The sequence below is a fragment of the Microtus oregoni genome, unplaced genomic scaffold, assembly GCF_018167655.1.
Source record: "Microtus oregoni isolate MIOR12 unplaced genomic scaffold, Mior012 000031F_ref0000149, whole genome shotgun sequence".
Lineage (NCBI taxonomy): Eukaryota > Metazoa > Chordata > Mammalia > Rodentia > Cricetidae > Microtus > Microtus oregoni.
The window spans coordinates 21,318,281-21,335,994 of NW_024543090.1; the positions used below are offsets into that span (position 1 = coordinate 21,318,281).

General features: G+C 47.0%; 1 protein-coding gene across 3 annotated transcripts in view; it reads left to right on the forward strand.

The window, feature by feature from the left end:
* Nucleotides 1-17,714, forward strand: part of Mapkbp1 (mitogen-activated protein kinase binding protein 1) — a 53,686-nt gene that overhangs the window by 19,973 nt on the left and 15,999 nt on the right. For all 3 annotated transcript variants that reach the window (XM_041679028.1, XM_041679030.1, XM_041679029.1), the window contains exon 2: nucleotides 6,287-6,378. In XM_041679028.1, coding sequence (XP_041534962.1) covers nucleotides 6,287-6,378 — 92 coding nt within the window. The remainder of the gene's footprint in view (nucleotides 1-6,286; nucleotides 6,379-17,714) is intronic.

Sequence of the window (17,714 nt, forward strand, 5' to 3'; positions counted from 1 at the left end):
CCCCCTAATTCACTCCCCTCCTGGTCCTCTTCCTAACTCCTCCTAGATATAATCCTTCATTTCTCCTTACCTCCCCCCTTTTTCCTGATAATCCACAGTCATTTTTGTGTTGCTCAGGTACTCACAGGTATGGGGCCATCCCCTGAAATGTGGTAACCTCCCTTAAAGAAAACTCTCAGCAGGCAGAGGCAGGCATCTCTAAGTGTGAGGCCAGGACAGCCAAGGCTCTGTAGAGAGACCCTATCTCAACAACAACAACAGCAGTCCCCACAACCCTGACATCCCTCCCACAGAAGCCATTAACTGTCATAGCTCCCTCCTCCCACATGCTAGAATGTGGACTGGCTTGATGTTTGCAGGGCTTGTACAGCAACCCCAGCTGCTGTGGGTGCGTGCGCAGTAGTCCTATCATGTTCAGAAAGCTTTGCTCTGCTCTGATCCTCCCCAGCCTTTGGCTCTTAAAATCTTTGCACCTCATTTCTGGATGGTCCCTCAGTCTCGGCCAGTGTGTATGGTATTGGGGATTTTTTTTAATGTCTGTACTTTGACTAGTTGTGACTTTCTTTCTTTCTTTCTTTCTTTCTTTCTTTTGTAGCACAAATTCTAGTTGTTCTTTTTTTTTTTTTTTTTTTTTTTTTGGTTTTTCGAGACAGGGTTTCTCTGTGGCTTTGGAGCCTATCCTGGAACTAGCTCTGTAGACCAGGCTGGTCTTGAACTCACAGAGATCCGCCTGCCTCTGCCTCCGGAGTGTTGGGATTAAAGGCGTGCGCCACCATCACCCGGCCCTAATTGTTCTTAATAAAAACATAGAGTCAGATATTAGGGGATGAAAGCTGAGAGAGGAGAGCAGCGGAGTGGCCAAGCACTAGAGACCTTTTTACCTCTACCAGTGCTAAGACTGAAGGGCGTTCCTGTGCTCAGACTGCATCTCTAGACTGCACTGAGCTCCTGTCTCCCCCACCTTATATTCCTCTTTCTGCCCAGCCATTTCACTTCTGTCTCCACCTCCCTAGTTCTGGGATTAAAGGCATGGGATCCCAAGTGCTGGGATCACCTTTGTGTGAACTGTTTCTCTTATAGACTGGATCAATTTCTCATAGCCTAGGGTGGCCTAGAACTAACAGAGATTTTCCGCCTTTGTCTCCTGAGTCCTGGGATTAAAGGTGCGCCTACCACTGCCCAGCCTCTAGTGGCTCTGCACTCTAATCTTCAGGCAAGCTTTATTTGTTAAAACACAAACAAAATATCACTAGATTTTGTTGTGTTGTTTTGTTTTGTTTGAGACAGGATCTCTCTAAGTTGCCCTGGCTGTCCTAGAACTCTCTAGTAGAGCAGATTGGCCTTGAACTCCCAGAAATTCACCTGTCTCTGCCTCCCACTGGGATTAAAGGTGTGCTCACTGCCTGGCTAGTTCTGAATTAATCACCATCTATTATAGAAAGAAATGTCTCTTCCGAGGTATGAGGGTTACTCTTTACCGACTGGTAGAGAGATGAGTTTAGTAGGGCGGTGTGATGCTCTGCAGCCTGGCAGTACAATAGTATCAGGTTCACCATCAAGTGCTTCTTCTGTGAGAGGTGTGGTTTAGTGCTGCAGGTGAGGATGGAGCAGTGGCTAAGTGCTTAAGAGTACTGGCTGGGGCTGGAGAGATGGCTCAGAGGTTAAGAGCATTGCCTGCTCTTCCAAAGGTCCTGAGTTCAATTCCCAGCAACCACATGGTGGCTCACAACCATCTGTAATGAGGTCTGGTGCCCTCTTCTGGCCAGCAGGCATACACACAGACAGAATATTTATACATAATAAATAAATATTTTAAAAAAAAAGTACTGGCTGCTCTTGTAGAGGACCTGGGTCCAGTTCCTAGCACCCACATGGTGGCTCACAGTTGTCGGTAACTCTGGCTCCAGGGATCTGATGCCCTCTTCTGACCTCCTCAGGCACCAAGCATGCATGTTGTACACATACATACATGTATGCAAACACTCATACACATAAAAATAAATTAGCTTTTTTTTTAAGTGTTTAGGATATATGAATAAGTGATGGGAATCTAAACCCTGTCCTTGAGGGCTCCTGTGTGATGAGGAAGCCCCTAGGCAGAGATGAGGTGATCATCTTACCTGCCTGTATATACTACGAGGTAAAGTCAAGCTGAGGAAGGCTAGAAATGATGACAGCGAATTCTACAAAGCCCTTTCTGAGGAGAAAACCTTTGAACAAAGGCCTGAGTCACATCACTGTGAGAATAGCTAAGGGAAGAGCTGTTGAGTCCAAGGAATCTGTGGTGGTGCTTGTGGAGACTGAGGTGGCTGGAGTAGAGGGAACAAAGAGAGAGTATAGGAAATGATCTCGGAGAAATAGCCAGAGGCTGGGTGATTTAGGCCTCTTTAAGTTTAAACCAAGTGTTTGAATTTGAACTTTAAGGGAGATGGGAGCCATTGGAAGGATTTGAATAATGACATGGTCTCATCTATGTTTAAAAGAACATTGAGAAAAGACTGTAGGCAAGGCCCGAAGCTGGGAGAACATTTGGGAGGTACAGACACATTTCAACTGAAAGATGATAGTCACTGGAACTCATTGGTGCACTAGTTTATATATTGCAGGATCCCCAAGAATGGGGGAGAATCCTAGACTGATTGCTGGTTGCCATGGTAAAGCACTCCCACCATTGAGAGGCTAAGACTCCCGATGCTGTTACTGGCTGTGGGGAAAGCTGTGCCTGTCAGGGTTGATGCGCACCACCGCACACAACTGGTGGCGTTCTGGTGCACGAGGCCTTGGTGTCCAGGCTTACCTCCTTTCCGAAGAGCCGGGGAAGCTCTACTACCTTTCTGAAGAGAGGAAAGGGGAAACACGTTATCAGTGGGGGAGGGTCATAGCAGAGTGAGCCTAGCTGTTTCAGGCTTCAAAAGAGCTTGGGGACTCCCAGATCCTTTAAGAGAGGAGTTTAGCCCTAAATCTCCCTGCAAACAGGAAGCTGGTTTGAGTTAAGAACATAAAATAAAAACCAGCTGATGCCCCGAATGTTTTCCTGTGCTCCTCCCTTCAGAGCGCCAAAGGAAACTGCTTCCCTCCCTTAGATGACTACTTCAGAGCGCCAGAAAAAAACCAAACCCGGAAACCTTTTGAAAATGAGCCAAGATTTTAGCCCAGGCAAACTCCTGCTTGTGGGATTCCTAGCCAGGAAGTATGTCCCTGTGTGCGGAGCCCTGAGAGGAAAGTGACAAAATATAAAGATTCAGTGGTTAGCCTGTCCCTAGGCCTGGCAGGAACAAGTGTGGCAAGCTTCTCAACCTTAGTCTTCCAGCCCATTTGTAGGTCATGGAGTTGATAAAATGGTCATGATCAGAATTAAAAGGAATATGTTAGAGTATATTAAAGCATATACTGTAATTATTGTTTTATGATAATCGTACCTCAGTTTTGTTTACCTACACACATACATGCATGTGCACACTGGGTCACTATATAAAGCATGTTTCTTACTATGAATGAATCATAGTAAATACGTTTCTTTTTTTTACTATGAAAACTGGTCTTTAGGTTATGCATAAACTGAATCTTTCTGCTTTATCTTATTAAAAATTGCCAACCAGTTTCAAGATTCTCTATAGGACTGGGTTCTCTACCCACAGTCCTATGAGGGAAGGGCAGCTGAGATCCAGCACACTTAGTCTAATTCTTCGGGACCAACTCCATAGGGGAGTAAGGGATTGTACACATTTGAATCTAAAGGATTGCTTCAGTTCATATGAATTGAAGAGAATTGGAGGTGTATAGCTGTACTTGTTCCGATACCCTCACCTTCCACATCAGACATGGTGGCTTTAGGCTCCTCCTCTCTTTCCCTTCTCAGGCAGAAAGGACAGTAGGGATGCTGCAGACCACTCCTTCCTCTGGGGGAATAAAGGCACAGTGCCGAGATCCTGATCTGGGATAACTAAATCAGAGTCTCCCCAGGGTGAATTTGTGCCTGCAGTCAGTACCTGGTGACTGGGAGAAATTCAGACTCGCTATCCAGAATGTCTAACATAGGCAGATGAACATTAGCTTGTTAAGGTTAGCACCTCAGCTGTGCGCAGGGATGCGCGAATAGTGGGGTGATTGGACTGATGGACTCTACTGAGTAAGCATGTTTGGAATTCTTTTTTGAGGGGGATGGAGTTGAGGAGACAGGGTTTCTGTATAGTCTTGGCTGTTCTGAAACTCACAGAGATCCACCTGCCTCTCTTCGTGAGTGCTGGGATCAAAGGTGTGTGTCACCATCACCTGGCTACATGTTGGAATTTTTGACCTATATTCCTAAGAAGCCTAAATGACTCTTAATGAACTCTGAGAAAAAAATTTTTTGTTTCTTTGTTTTGTGAGTTTTGTTTTGTTTTGTTTTGTTTTTTTTTTTGAGATAGCTCATTAGCCCAGACCAGCTTATAGAACTCACTCTATAGTTTGGGTTGTCCCCAAACTCATAGTAATGCTCCTGTCTCAGCTTCCCATGTGTTGAGATTACAGATGTGTAATTAGACCTCTGCATTCTTTCAGTGTTTTTTTTTCCTGTTTTGTTTTATTTTCAGTTGCTAGGGCTTGAATAGCCTTTTTGTACTGGACTGGACTGTAGGTTTTAACTGTACTACCTTGGGAGGTTTATTTTAGTTTTTATCAACCACAGGGCATTTTCTTTCTACTTAATGAAAAATAAAATGGCCGCCGGGAGGTGGGAGGGAGGTGGGAGTGTATGCCTTTAATCCCAACACTGGGGAGGCAAAAACAGCTGGATCTCTGTGAGTTCAAGGCCAGCCTGGATGGACTACAAGAGCTAGTTCCAGGACAGGCTCCAAATCTACAGAGAAACCCTGTCTTGAAAAACCAAGATAGATGATAGATAGATAGATAGATAGATAGATAGATAGATAGATAGGCTCCAAATCTACAGAGAAACCCTGTCTTGAAAAACCAAGATAGATAGATAGATAGATAGATAGATAGATAGATAGATAGATGGATGAAATGGCCTTTGAGGTAAGAGTTTAGTTTGGTTGTTATGTTTATTGTGTGTATGATGTGCCCACGTGTGCCACAGTGAATGTGTGTCCTCAGAGAACCTCTGAGGTAAGAGTCTAAATGGGCCCTCTAAAATCACTTCCAGCAGTTCTTCTCTTTAGGCCAATGAAAGAATGTGTATCAAAGACTGTTTCAGTTGACTCTGGGCTTCCCCACCGTAGAAACTGGCCTGTCATAGTAGATTCTATCCTGCCCTATATTTCCGGCTTACTCTACTCTTGGCCCTCTTGGCAGAGTTTTCATAGGAGAGTACACTCTGTTCACGTGGCCACTTATACACTCTAACCAAGGAAGAACAAGGACATCCCTGAGGGAAGGCTCCTTCAGGAAGTACTGACAGCCCTGGAGGGGACTGGATCTGGAGAAACCAGAAAAACTGTCACAAAAAGCACCATGGAGTGACAATTCTGTGGTTATAGGCCAGTATGGCTCTCACATGACCTCATCCACAGAAAGACGAATGAATTAATTTGAGGTTAATCTTGTGGGGGTTCTGTGGCCTGCAGACAACGTGGACCAGCAGCACTGTTGATGAAGGTGGTGGATGTCTCGTGTGCCATGTCTTCTCAGACTCTCCAGCACTTTACACAGGCTTCCCTTTCATCTCTGTGGGAGTTGTGGCTTAATAACAATAATCAGAGTACCCTGAGCATCTGTGATTTGCAAAACACAGCATTCAGCCTGCTTTGGCCTCCTAAACTCTTAGACTGTAGAACTGTCAGACGTGGGGAGGTGGAGTCCTCTGATGGAGGGCTAGCCCACGATGGGATGCAGATCAGTGATGTCCAAGTTACCCAGTGGATGCCTCACGTTCTTCTGGCTGTTGGTAGGTAGAACCCAATGGTCTGTAAATGCTTGAAGATCATTGACCTCATGTGAGTCCCACAGACAGCAGATCCCAGTCTCTAGCCAAGACTTAGTGTCTTCTTTCATTGAGAGTGCTTGTTTCTCTTTGGTCATGAAGGGGTACGTTAACCCTTTCATTTTCTTTCTTGTGGCAACCGCAGGTGGAACCTGTTAAATGCCGATGGTACTCACTACAGGACTTTTCTCATGTGATCAAGAGGCTTTTGGTCAGACAAAGTCTGAAGAAGTCATAGGCTCGTTTTCCTGAAGATAAGGTTGTAGGGAAAATTGTGCTGAAGAGATGCTGTAGAAGCCCTTAGTGCCTCATCCCAGCCCTGCTGTGTCTACAATAAATCACTTCTTTGTTTTGCTCTAACAGGTGACCTTGGAGAAGGTGCTGGGAATCACAGTATCGGGAGGCAGAGGACTTGCCTGTGATCCCCGGTCAGGTTTAGTTGCCTACCCCGCTGGGTAAGTGCTTTTCAAGAGGTCTTGTTGCATGAAAGCTTATTTTTTGTTTTTTAGTAACATTTTATTAATTCTCTGAGAATCTCATATCATTATTTGGATCAGATTCACTCCCTTCCCCCTGCTGCTCCAGGCCCACTCCACTTTTCTATCCATCCAACTTTGTGCCCCGCCTTCTCTCCATCTCCCACGCCTTTTCTGGCTCCTTCCTCTTTCCCTTTTTAAAGGCCCATGAAGTCAAATTTGTGTTGCCCAGCTACTCTTGGTTGTGGGGCCTGACCTTGGCTGCGGTCAGCCTACCAGGGAGTATACCATGAACTCTCCTCTTCCAGTAGCTGTCAAGCTCCTCACTCAGGAGTGGGACTTTGGGCCCACCTCACCACTTCTGTCCCCTCCCCACCCCGTCCATGTCAGCACTTTGTCTGGCTTGAACTTACTCAGAGCATGTGAATGCAGCCACAGCTGCAGTGAGTTCATATGTGCAATTGCATGTTGTGTCCAGGAAAGAGTTTCCTTGACGTCATCCACTTCCTCTGGCTCTTACCATCTTTCCTGTGACATCCTTAGCCTTGGGGAGAAGAGTGTCAATTACAATTACGCTAAATTAGTTGAGGACAGTAGGTTTCTGGAATCTCTGAGAGATGCATCTAGATTAATGTTTTGATGCCATTTCTGTGAAGAAAATACATCTAAGTAAAAACTCGGGTATTGTCCTTGCTATACTCTGTACTGTTGATATTTGGACATCATACCACTCCTATCTCCAGACATGCATATCTGTACTTTTTTTATATAGGATTCCCAACACCATCTTTTAAAAAAAAAAGACACTAATTTTATTTTATGTATATGACTGACCCGCCTACACTCTGTGAACCTTGTGTGTGCCCTGTGCCCATGGAGGCCAGAAGAGGACATCCGGTGCCCTGGGACTGGAATTCACATAGTTATGAGTCACCATGTGGGTGCTAGGGATAAAATCCTGGTCCTCTGAAAGAGTGGCCAGTGCTCCTAATTGCTGAGCCATGACTCTAGCCCCAGCGCCCTCTTCTGATCCATAGACAGATCCATGCCCACTACATCACACCACTGGCCCACCCCACTCAAGCACCACCTTTAACACTACGTCTAGTGATTTTTAATGGCTTTGTTGTGATACCAAATGTTGAAAGTGTCTGACTCAGGTCTGGGATAGAGCTCACTGGCACAGTGCTTACCTATTTTCAAGACCTTAGTTTTGATTCCTAGCAAAATAAAGCTTCAACTCAATGAATTTTAGTAATTTTCTAGAGTTTTGTAGCCATCACTACATCAACTTTAGAAACTCTATATACTAAGGTGCTCTGCTGTGTGATACCAAGTACTGGAGAGGCTGGGGCAGGGGCAGGAGGAGCACGTGAGCCCACGGGCTTGAGGTTCGTATGTTCTCAACTCCGTAGATGAGGGGAGGAAACTGAAATTCAAGGTGAAGCAGTTTGTTCAGAATTACATTGCCAGTGTCTGTCCTGACCCTAGCGCAGTGACTCTACAGTGGCACGGAGTGGGGAAAGGCCAGGCTTTCCGCTTTTTCTCTACCGTCTACCTGCCATTTGAGTTTATGTGCGGAGTAGTCTACCAGGGAGTCTTCTGCCTCCGGGTTCTGAGTTGGGTGTCTATCCTAAGGGTCCTATCGTGTTTAGTGTCCATAATTGGGGCCCTATGGTTGCTACAATGGCTTAGCCTGGCAAAAACTGGACAGCCCTCCCCCAAGTGACTTGATGAAAGGTCTGCCCTGCTAAATAACCTAGTACTGCCTGCCTCTGGGGAATTCCACTCATCCCCTGCCTGCCCCAGCCAGGGAAAACCAGGCCCCTTCTTGTTGAAGTGGGGCTGGGGCTAGATAGAGTCTGTGCAGGAAAGCTTGGGGTACTGTCTCTGGTATGCTGAGCCCCGTGTCAAGGCCTTGGGAAGTGTGGAACTCTGACCCCTTTCTCCTACCTTCTACCTCTGGATGCCAGGCCTGGAGCTGTAGAGTATGTGCTTATCTTTACAGACACTTGCAGCCCAGTGTGCTGCCTGGGAGTCCTCCTCCTGGGTTGGGCATGGTGTCTCTCAGGAGATTTCCTGAGTATGCTTGGCTTTGGCTAACCCTGGGCAACATTCCCAGGTTGGTCTCTGACCTGTGTGTTTCTTAGAATCTGGGTTTCTGTCTTTGCAAATGGCTGCTTCAGCTTTGGTTCCTGTCTGTGGTGGTTGGGGGGGGGGGGCTCACTGTTGTGCCCCTAGGCACATGGGAAGCACTCAGTCTGTGTGAGTGCAGGCTCTCCTACCTCCTTTGCCAAGCACCACCCTCAGCCCCCACACTGTTCCTGCTGCTCTTGCTGTAGGAGCCAGCTCAGGTATCCTAGAAACAAGAAGAGAAACAAAACTCAGAATCCTCCCAAAGGCCTAGCAGCAACTATCAAACCAAAACAAAATTTTCTGAGAGGAAATGAAACAGCACAGGGAAGGGGGTGGGCAGCATGTGTCAGGCAGAGGTGGGTGGGATTTGAGTGACTGTGGTGTCTCTGGGCCAAGACCCCTCAGCTTTAGTGCCTCCTGCTTCTCTTGTACAGAGCTTTCCTATTTTACTTTACCTGTTGTTCCACAGGAAGCCCACCCCTCACCTGCCATACTTGAAGCGCCCTGTGTTAGTAGTACCTTTCTCATTGCTGTGACAAAATTATGTCACAGAAACAGCTTAGGGGTACCCCCAAACTATGAACTAAAACAAACCTTCCCTTCCTTTTTAAAGCATGGCAGCAAGAGCATGTGGCCACCAGTCAGGGCATCCGTGGCCGGGAAGCAGAGAGAGAGAGAGAGAGCATGTGGCCACCAGTCAGGGCACTTCTGTGGCCGGGAAGCAGAGAGAGGCTGGTGCTCAGCTTGACATCTCTTATTTATTTGGTCCCCAGCCCACAGAATGGCACTGCCCACAGTTAGGATGGGTCTTTTTTTTTTTTTTTTTTTCGAGACAGGGTTTCCCTGTGGCTTTGGAGCCTGTCCTGGAACTAGCTCTGTAGACCAGGCTGGTCTTGAACTCACAGAGGTCCGCCTGCCTCTGCCTCCCGCGTGCTGGGATTAAAGGCGTGCGCCACCGCCACCCGGCTAGGATGGGTCTTACAACATAAGCTAACCCAGTTTAGAAACTCCTGCAGACAGCCATAGAGTTTTGTCTCCTACTTGATTGTAGATCTTGTTGCCTATAGATTATAGATCATGTTTATATCCTGTCCGGCTGACAATATTAACTATCACATGCCCCTACTTTAGGATGCTAATGTAGTCCTCATGCAGTCTCTTTGAGGACCCTGGTTTAGCCGAACCCTCTTATTTGAGCTGGGCTTTTACCCCTAGCTGGCTTCATAGTTCTCTGACTGCTTGGCTGGTTGACCGTGGCCCCACTGCCAGCATAACCTGGTGAGCGCTCTGAGCAGAGCAGCTTTTTTACTCCTGGGGCAGGAACTGCAAAGAGATTAGACCTTTATACCAGTAAGAGGAGGCTTCTTGGAGAGTTTTTCAGTGGAGAGAAGAGGATAACTCCTTTCCTGAGTGCACCCGTATTGGAGTTTATGCTGAGAGTCCAGCATTATAAAATGGACACAGAATCTCCTCCTAAACTGAGCTATAGAAGTTAGTGAGCAAGGGAGGATCAGAGAATGTTAAGGCCTCTGAATAGTCAGGGTGATGAAAGAGACAGCACATAAATAACTGGGAGCTAAAGAGGATGCTGGCATTAGATTGGGTGGCTGAAGAGATGGCTCTGTGGTTAAGAGCACTTGCTGCTCTTGCAAAGGACTTGAGTTTTGTTCCTAACACCCACATAATGTCTTACAACTATCTGTACTTCCAGTTCCATGTGATCCAGTGCCCTCTTCTGGCCCTGCAGGCAAATATTCACCCATGTAAAATACAAAAAAAAAAAAAAAGAAAGAAAAAAAAATGTCGTTGAGTGGTCAGGGCTTGGTGGGGAGTACTTGAGCCAGCAGCAGCATGAGAAGAAAGCTGTGTATGAGCTGTGGTGCTAACGTGTTGTCAGCTGCAAAGATCAAGTGAGGAACAACTATTTTGTTTTAGGAACCAATCAGCTAGTGGTTAATAGAGAGTGAGTGGGAAGCCAGGACCTTAGGAACCATTGTTATGTCCCGACTTTTAAATCTTGCTGCTCACAAGGATTGCCTCTTGTTGGGGAAAGAACTATCTTTGGAGTCCTCTGGGTAGAGAAAACTGTTCTGATGACCCGCATCACTAGCTGTGTAGTCACGGAGTTAGCACTAGTCTTTTATGTTTTTCTCATCTTTGCAGACACAGCAGCCACTTCATAACTAGGTTTTCATCTTTTTTAAGGAGGGGTGTGTAAAGTGTCCCATAAACAGGCATTAATGGGTCGCATGGCCTGACCCAAGAGGGTTATTTGGAAGGCATTGAATTCTATGTATCTCAAGAGGACAGCAGCCAGCGGTGTTCCATGTCACACTGGCCACTTTATCTCTTGAGATAATTAAAGCAAATATGGGGGAATTATCTATAATTCAGCTTCTGGATGACACTAGCTCACTATGTGTGGAATGCTATAGCATATGTTTGTATACATGTGAGCTTCCTGTTACAAAAGGTAACCTTGGATAGTCTTTTCCTAGTTAGTCTCAAGAAGATTGCCAAGAGCACTCTTAGTTACTTTTGTTATTGCTAAAATAAAAAACCTGACAAAACAACTTCAGGATTTGTTTGGGTTCATATTTGAGGGTACAGTCCAAGATGGAGGGGATGTCATGGTGACAGGGGCATGAGGTGGCAGGACTCACGCGTCTGCAGTCAGATACAAAGACATGAGTTCCGGCAGTGGCTTGTTTTCTCCCTTTAGTCCAAGGCCCCAGCCCATGAGATGGTGCCATTTACATTCAGAGTAGGCTTCCTTCCCTTAATTAAACCTTTCTGGAAACACCCCATAGACATACTAAGAAGCATTCATTACCTGTTACCATGGTAATTCATGGTGTCAAGTTTACAAGATAAAGCATCACAGCTCCACCTCTGATCATCTTATCACTTAAACACATCAGTTTGAATAATAGCATTTCACCAGGACACCTCAAATCTCATTTTAATCTCGTACTCCAAAAATACATTCAGTTAGTCTATCTTCAAACACTCCATAGTCTTTAACAGTCTTAATATCCTTTAAAAGTCCAAAGTCCCGGGGGCTGGAGAGATGGCTCAGCGGTTAAGAGCATTGCCTGTTCTTCCAAAGGTCCTGAGTTCAATTCCCGGCAACCACATGGTGGCTCACAACCACCTGTAATGAGGTCTGGTGCCCTCTTCTGGCCTGCAGACATACACACAGACAGAATATTGTATACATAACAAATAAATAAATAAATATTTAAAAAAAAAAGTCCAAAGTCCCTTATTAGACTCAAGGCAATCTCTTAGCTATGAGCCCCTTTAAAATAAAAGCAATTTTCTTTCTTTTTTTCTTTTTCTTTTGGATTTTCAAGACAGGGTTTCTCTGTGTAGCCTTGACTGTCCTGAACTCACTCTGTAGACCAGGCTGGCCTCAGACTCACAGAGATCCACCTGCTTCTGCCTTCCAAGTGCCAGGATTAAAGGTGTGTACCACCACTGCCCAGCAATTTTTATACTCCAATATAAATGGCACAGAAGAAATATTCCTATTACAGACGGGAACACTGGGAGCAGAGAAAGGATAGACGCTCACACAAGACCAAAGCCCAGGATGGCAAACAGCAAAAGCTGTAGTTACACATGGAGTCCTTTGAGTCCCAACAGCTGGACAGCTTCTCTCCAGCTCTGCTGCCTTTCTGCCTGCAGTGTGCAGAGACTCTTGGGCCAACTTCACTCCATGTCTGCTATTTTTCTAGGTAGACGTCATTTTGCCTTGGTATCCCCAATATGCTAGGGTCTTCATTGGAATTTAGGATTCATTTTCCCAGCTTCATACAATGGCCTCTAGGGGCCTCTGCAGGAACTGTAGCCCTGCCACACATTGCTTGCCTTAGTAGCTTGCTGGAGCCTTGGTGAAAGCCTGCACAACCCACTCACCTTTGCATCTTTTTTTCCACACCCGCAAAACCAGCACCACAGGAAGCATGCTGCCAGGTTCTGCTGCTCGTGTGAGATGCAGCTTGACAGGCTTCCCACCGCAGCTGCAGTATCTTCCGTGTGCGCTGGAAGCTTATCCTGGGGAAACAGTCTCCAGGTGGCCATTACTTGCACTGTTGAATGCTGGCCCTTCAGTGGGTGAGGTCTTGCCCTCGGGGTCCCTTTGCTAGTGTTCCAAATACAGCAGGATGTTCTGTAACCATTTCAGCTGCTTTCTCTGCATCCTTTGTATCCACTACTTTAAATCCTCTCAAGTTCCTTTCTTTGCCAAACCACACATTTTCCATACCTTTCTGGCACTTTTCTCTCTACCAGCAGATCCAGATCCAAGCAGTGAGCAGTAAACCTAACTCATCTTGAATACTATCCTGTCTTGAAATTCCTCTGCAAGGCAAATTAATCCGCTGCTTTTGAAGTCAGCTGCACTCAAGTTCTCAGGATTCTGGCAAAATGAAGCTAGTTTCTTTGCCTGATTGTGACGCCAATAGCCTCTAGCCCAATTCTTGAGACAGTCCTCATGGCCGCAGCTGCCATGTTCTCTCAGCAGTCTGATATTCCAGACTCCCCAGACTAGTCCAGTAAGCTCTGCTCCCATCGTCTCAGGGCTTCTCCAGCCTGCAGCTCATACACTTACACATTCCTTAGGCAGAGGAACCACTTCAGTTTCTTCATAGCCACCCCTCATCCCAGTTTGACTTGAATAAGCTCCCATAGCCATATTTGAATGCTGCGGCCAGGGACTGAAACTGTTTGAAAGAAATAGGAGGTATGTCATCAAGGGTGGGCTTTGAGGCCCAGTCTCTCTCTGCTGTGGATCTGGCTGTAGCTCTCAACTACTTCTCCCAGGGCCATGCTCCTTATCATGCTCTCTGCAGTGATGATGATGGACTAAGCGTCTGAAACTGTAAGCAAGCCCACAGTCAAATGCTTTCTTTGTAAGAGTTGCCATGGTCATGGTGTCTCTTCACAGCAACAGAACAGTGACTAAGACAGAGACTCTTGTTGCTGTAATAGAGTACATGACAAAGCAGCTTGAGGAGAAAAAAGCTTACTTTGGGACACAGTTAGAAGCTACAGCCCATCCTGGCAGGAAAGCCACGGCAGCAGGTGTGAGGAGGGAAGCCACGGCAGCAGGTGTGAGGAGCAGGGAAGCCACAGCAGCAGGTGTGAGGAGGCAGGGAAGCCACGGCAGCAGGTGTGAGGAGCAGGGAAGCCACGGCAGCAGGTGTGAGGAGGCAGGGAAGCCACGGCAGCAGGTGTGAGGAGCAGGGAAGCCACGGCAGCAGGTGTGAGGAGCAGGGAAGCCACGGCAGCAGGTGTGAGGAGCAGGGAAGCCACGGCAGCAGGTGTGAGGAGCAGGGAAGCCACGGCAGCAGGTGTGAGGAGGCAGGGAAGCCACGGCAGCAGGTGTGAGGAGGCAGGGAAGCCACGGCAGCAGGTGTGAGGAGCAGGGAAGCCACGGCAGCAGGTGTGAGGAGCAGGGAAGCCACGGCAGCAGGTGTGAGGAGCAGGGAAGCCACGGCAGCAGGTGTGAGGAGCAGGGAAGCCACGGCAGCAGGTGTGAGGAGCAGGGAAGCCACGGCAGCAGGTGTGAGGAGGGAAGCCACGGCAGCAGGTGTGAGGCAGCTGAGCACATTGCAGAGAGATGAAATCCATGCTCAGCTTCCTTCCTCCTTTTTATTCAATTCTAGACCTCAGCCCATGGTTTCATGTTCCCTACATTCAGGGTGAGTCTGCCCTCCTCAGTTAAACCATTTTGGAAATTCATAAACGTGCCAAGAAACATGTCACTGTGGTGAAGGTGACAGTAGAGACTGTAGTGAACACCATGCTGGGTGGGGTGCCCACCACAGTTCTGGGAGGAACATCTGCTTCACAGATGAAGAGACTGAGGGTTTTGAAAGTAAAGAAACATGTTTCAGGCCACACCGTATATTAGCAGATGAGTCTGTCTGACCACAGTGATCTTCATCTCTATCACTATACTACCCTTGGGCACCAGGGAGCTATGACTGTAATGTGGAGAAGCATGGACCTGTCTCTGCAGCTTGAGGTCAGAGTTCTGCCCGGCTTTTCAACAGAGTTTGGAGATTTAAGGCGTGTTTTCTCTTTCTTCCTTCTTTCTTTCCTAATTTTCTTCTCCCTCTCTTTCTTCTTTTATTTCTTTCTCTTTGCCTCTATCTTCCTCTCCCTCCCATCTTCCCTCTTTCCCTCCCTCCCTCCCACATTTCCTCCCTTCCTCCTCCCTTCCTCAGGCTCTCATGGATTCCATACTGACCTCAGAGTCATTATGGAACCCTTGAATTTGTGATCCCCCTGCCTCCACCTCCTGAAGGCTGGGATTATAGGCATGTACCATCACACCTGGTTTAAAGCTCTATTTCCACCTTCCACTAATACTGAGTGCCTGTCTTCCTGGGACTGGGGACTTAACACAAAACACAAAAATGACCTCTTGGCCGAGTTGAAAATGCAGCGATAGGCACCGCTCACAAAGTAAGTTAGGTAGAAAATTATAAGTTGCTGCATGCGTTGAAGAAAGAATAAGCGATGGTGGTAAAGTGCAATAAAGAACACGGGGAATGAGGTTTAATAATAGGGTCAGAGGGTAGCATTTTAGGCGTGCATGAAGGGACCTCCAGTATGCCTCTGTGAGGCCCTTCTGATTTTACTTAGCCTGAAAGAAATTTGAAGACACTTTGTTTTTTTGTTGAACAGCCTGGGCCTGCTTGTGTGTGTGCTGCTCCACTCATGGCTCATGTGGTGTTCCTTTGGCTTTGCCTCTGGGAGAGGGAGAAAACAGGTCCTGTGAGAATGAAGCAAGCCTGGGCTTTTGCAGGGTTGGGTGCCAAGGGCTCCGCCCTTCCTAGCACTAATGTCCTGAACTGAGGCCCGAAGGGATGTACCCTCCCTCCATGAGGATGAGCCACCTCTCTGTGCCCTCAAGTTCTAAGTTACAGGAGTCAAGTTCTAAGTTACAGGAGTTAGCCTGTTGGGCCAGCCCAACCCTGTAGTCCTTATGTTAGTGATTTCAGTGAGCATTGCTGCAAGGGCTTACCCTGCCTGGCAAGGACTGATGCCAGCTGTGCCCCACCCTTCTCTCCCTGGCTGACTGAGTCGTTTGCTAAAAGTCCACTAAGAAGACCAAAGAGGGTTCTCAGGTATTTGAAGAATAGGCCTTCCTGTGTACTTGGAAGGACGTAAGTGAGCTGGGCACGTCTCTTCCATAGAGAAATACATGTGTGCTCACTGTGTCTCTCTTTCTGAGGGGTTAGTTTCCAGTCTGAATAAATAGGAGTAAAGGCTGCACCTTGTCTGTTTCCTTCCCTGCCATGCCTGAAGATTTCCTAGTGAATGAGGCTCATCTGCCTGTAGCCAGTCATCACTCTGCCTGCATTGCCAGGCACGCATGCAGAAGCACATGTACATACACACACGCATATGCATGCACGCACACACACACACACACACACACACACACACAGTGTTGCTTGCCTTCCTATTTCCTCTGTGAGCTTGAACTTAGGAGATGGAGGAAACAGAAGAAATTGTTTCCCATAAAGACTCGAATTTGTACATAATAACTAGAAAGGTTTTGGTGTTTTGCTTTGTTATGTTTAAACAGGATCTTGTACAGCCAAGGCTGATCTCATACCTAATGTATAGTTGAGGATGACTGAACTTCTGATCCTCCTGCCTCCACCTGCTAAGGGCTAGGATTCTAAGTGTGTGCCACCACACCAGGTTGGAGTGTTTCAAGCAGTCTGATGCACTGCCCTGTAAAGGCTGCCCTGCTGGTAGCTACCCCACCTCTAGGGTGATAGACGTAAGGGAACACTCACAGGCAGAGCCCCCAGCACCCACTTGTTCTGCATGTGGAGTGTGGTTGGCTGCATTGTGTCACCATTGCAGTCACAGGAGTTCTGTAACAGGGGGCCTTTGTTCATCTGTTACTGGTCAGAAAGCTAGTGGCCCATAGCCTGTCAGACTAGACACCTTTGCTAGAGCTGAGCCTATAGGGGGCTCTTCAGCAGCGCAGGGCAAACTATAAGGAAGGGCTCAGAACACAGCAGCCACAGAAAACTCTGTGGGTCAGCCTAGAGGGTATTATTTTGCACACACCGAATAGTCTTGAATTGTAACTAACGTGTATTTTCTTTTTTTTTTTTTTTTTTTTGGTTTTTTGAGACAGGGTTTCTCTGTGTCTTTGGAGCCTATCCTGGAACTAGCTCTGTAGACCAGGCTGGTCTCGAACTCACAGAGATCCGCCTGCCTCTGCCTCCCGAGTGCTGGGATTAAAGGCGTGCGCCACCACCACCCGGCTACTAACATGTATTTTCATACACCTGTTCAGAAGTGATAGAGTACAGAATTTCCAGAACCATCTTGGGTTATGTCATGTTTTATGTTTTTAAGGAAACATAAAAGTAATCCAGTCTAGCTTTGAACTCTGTCTTAGTTATGGTTTCTATCGCTGTGAAGAGACACCATGACCATAGCCAACTCTTATAAAGGAAAACATTTAACTGGGGCTAGCTTACAGTTCATAGGTTCAGTCTGTTATTGTCATGGTGGAGAGCATGGCAGCACTTTGACAGACATGGTGGTGGAGAGGTAGTGGAGAGTTCTACATCTGGATTGGTAGGCAGCAGGAAGAGAGAGTAACACTGAGCCTGGCTTGAGCATTTGAAACCTCAAAGTCCACCCCCAATGACACACTTCCTCCAACAAGACCAGGCCTACTCCAACAAGGCCACACCTCTTAACAGTGCCACTCTCTGTGAGCCTAGGGGAGGGGGCATTTTCAGTCAAAGCACCACAAACTTGGTAAATTGCACACTGAACATTTGAAGAGTCAAAGCTTGATTTGGTTGGATGTTGGACGACAGGTGTGCCCCTGAATATGGCTTTTGTCATACTTAAAACCCTTCTGGACCATAGTACTTTAGAAGGAGACTTGGGCTGGGCGGTGGTGGTGCACGCCTTTAATCCCAGCACTCAGGAGGCAGAGGCAGGCAGATCACTGTGAGTTTGAGGTCAGTCTGGTCTACAAGAGCTAGTTCTTTGGTGAGATTCAAGACTTCAGATTTGCTGGTCAGTAGAAGTTCTGGTTCTGGACATGTTTGGTTCCACCAAAGGTCCAGCGTCTCCAGAGAACATGTGTGTTCTGTATATTGGATTAGTATATTGAGCCCGAG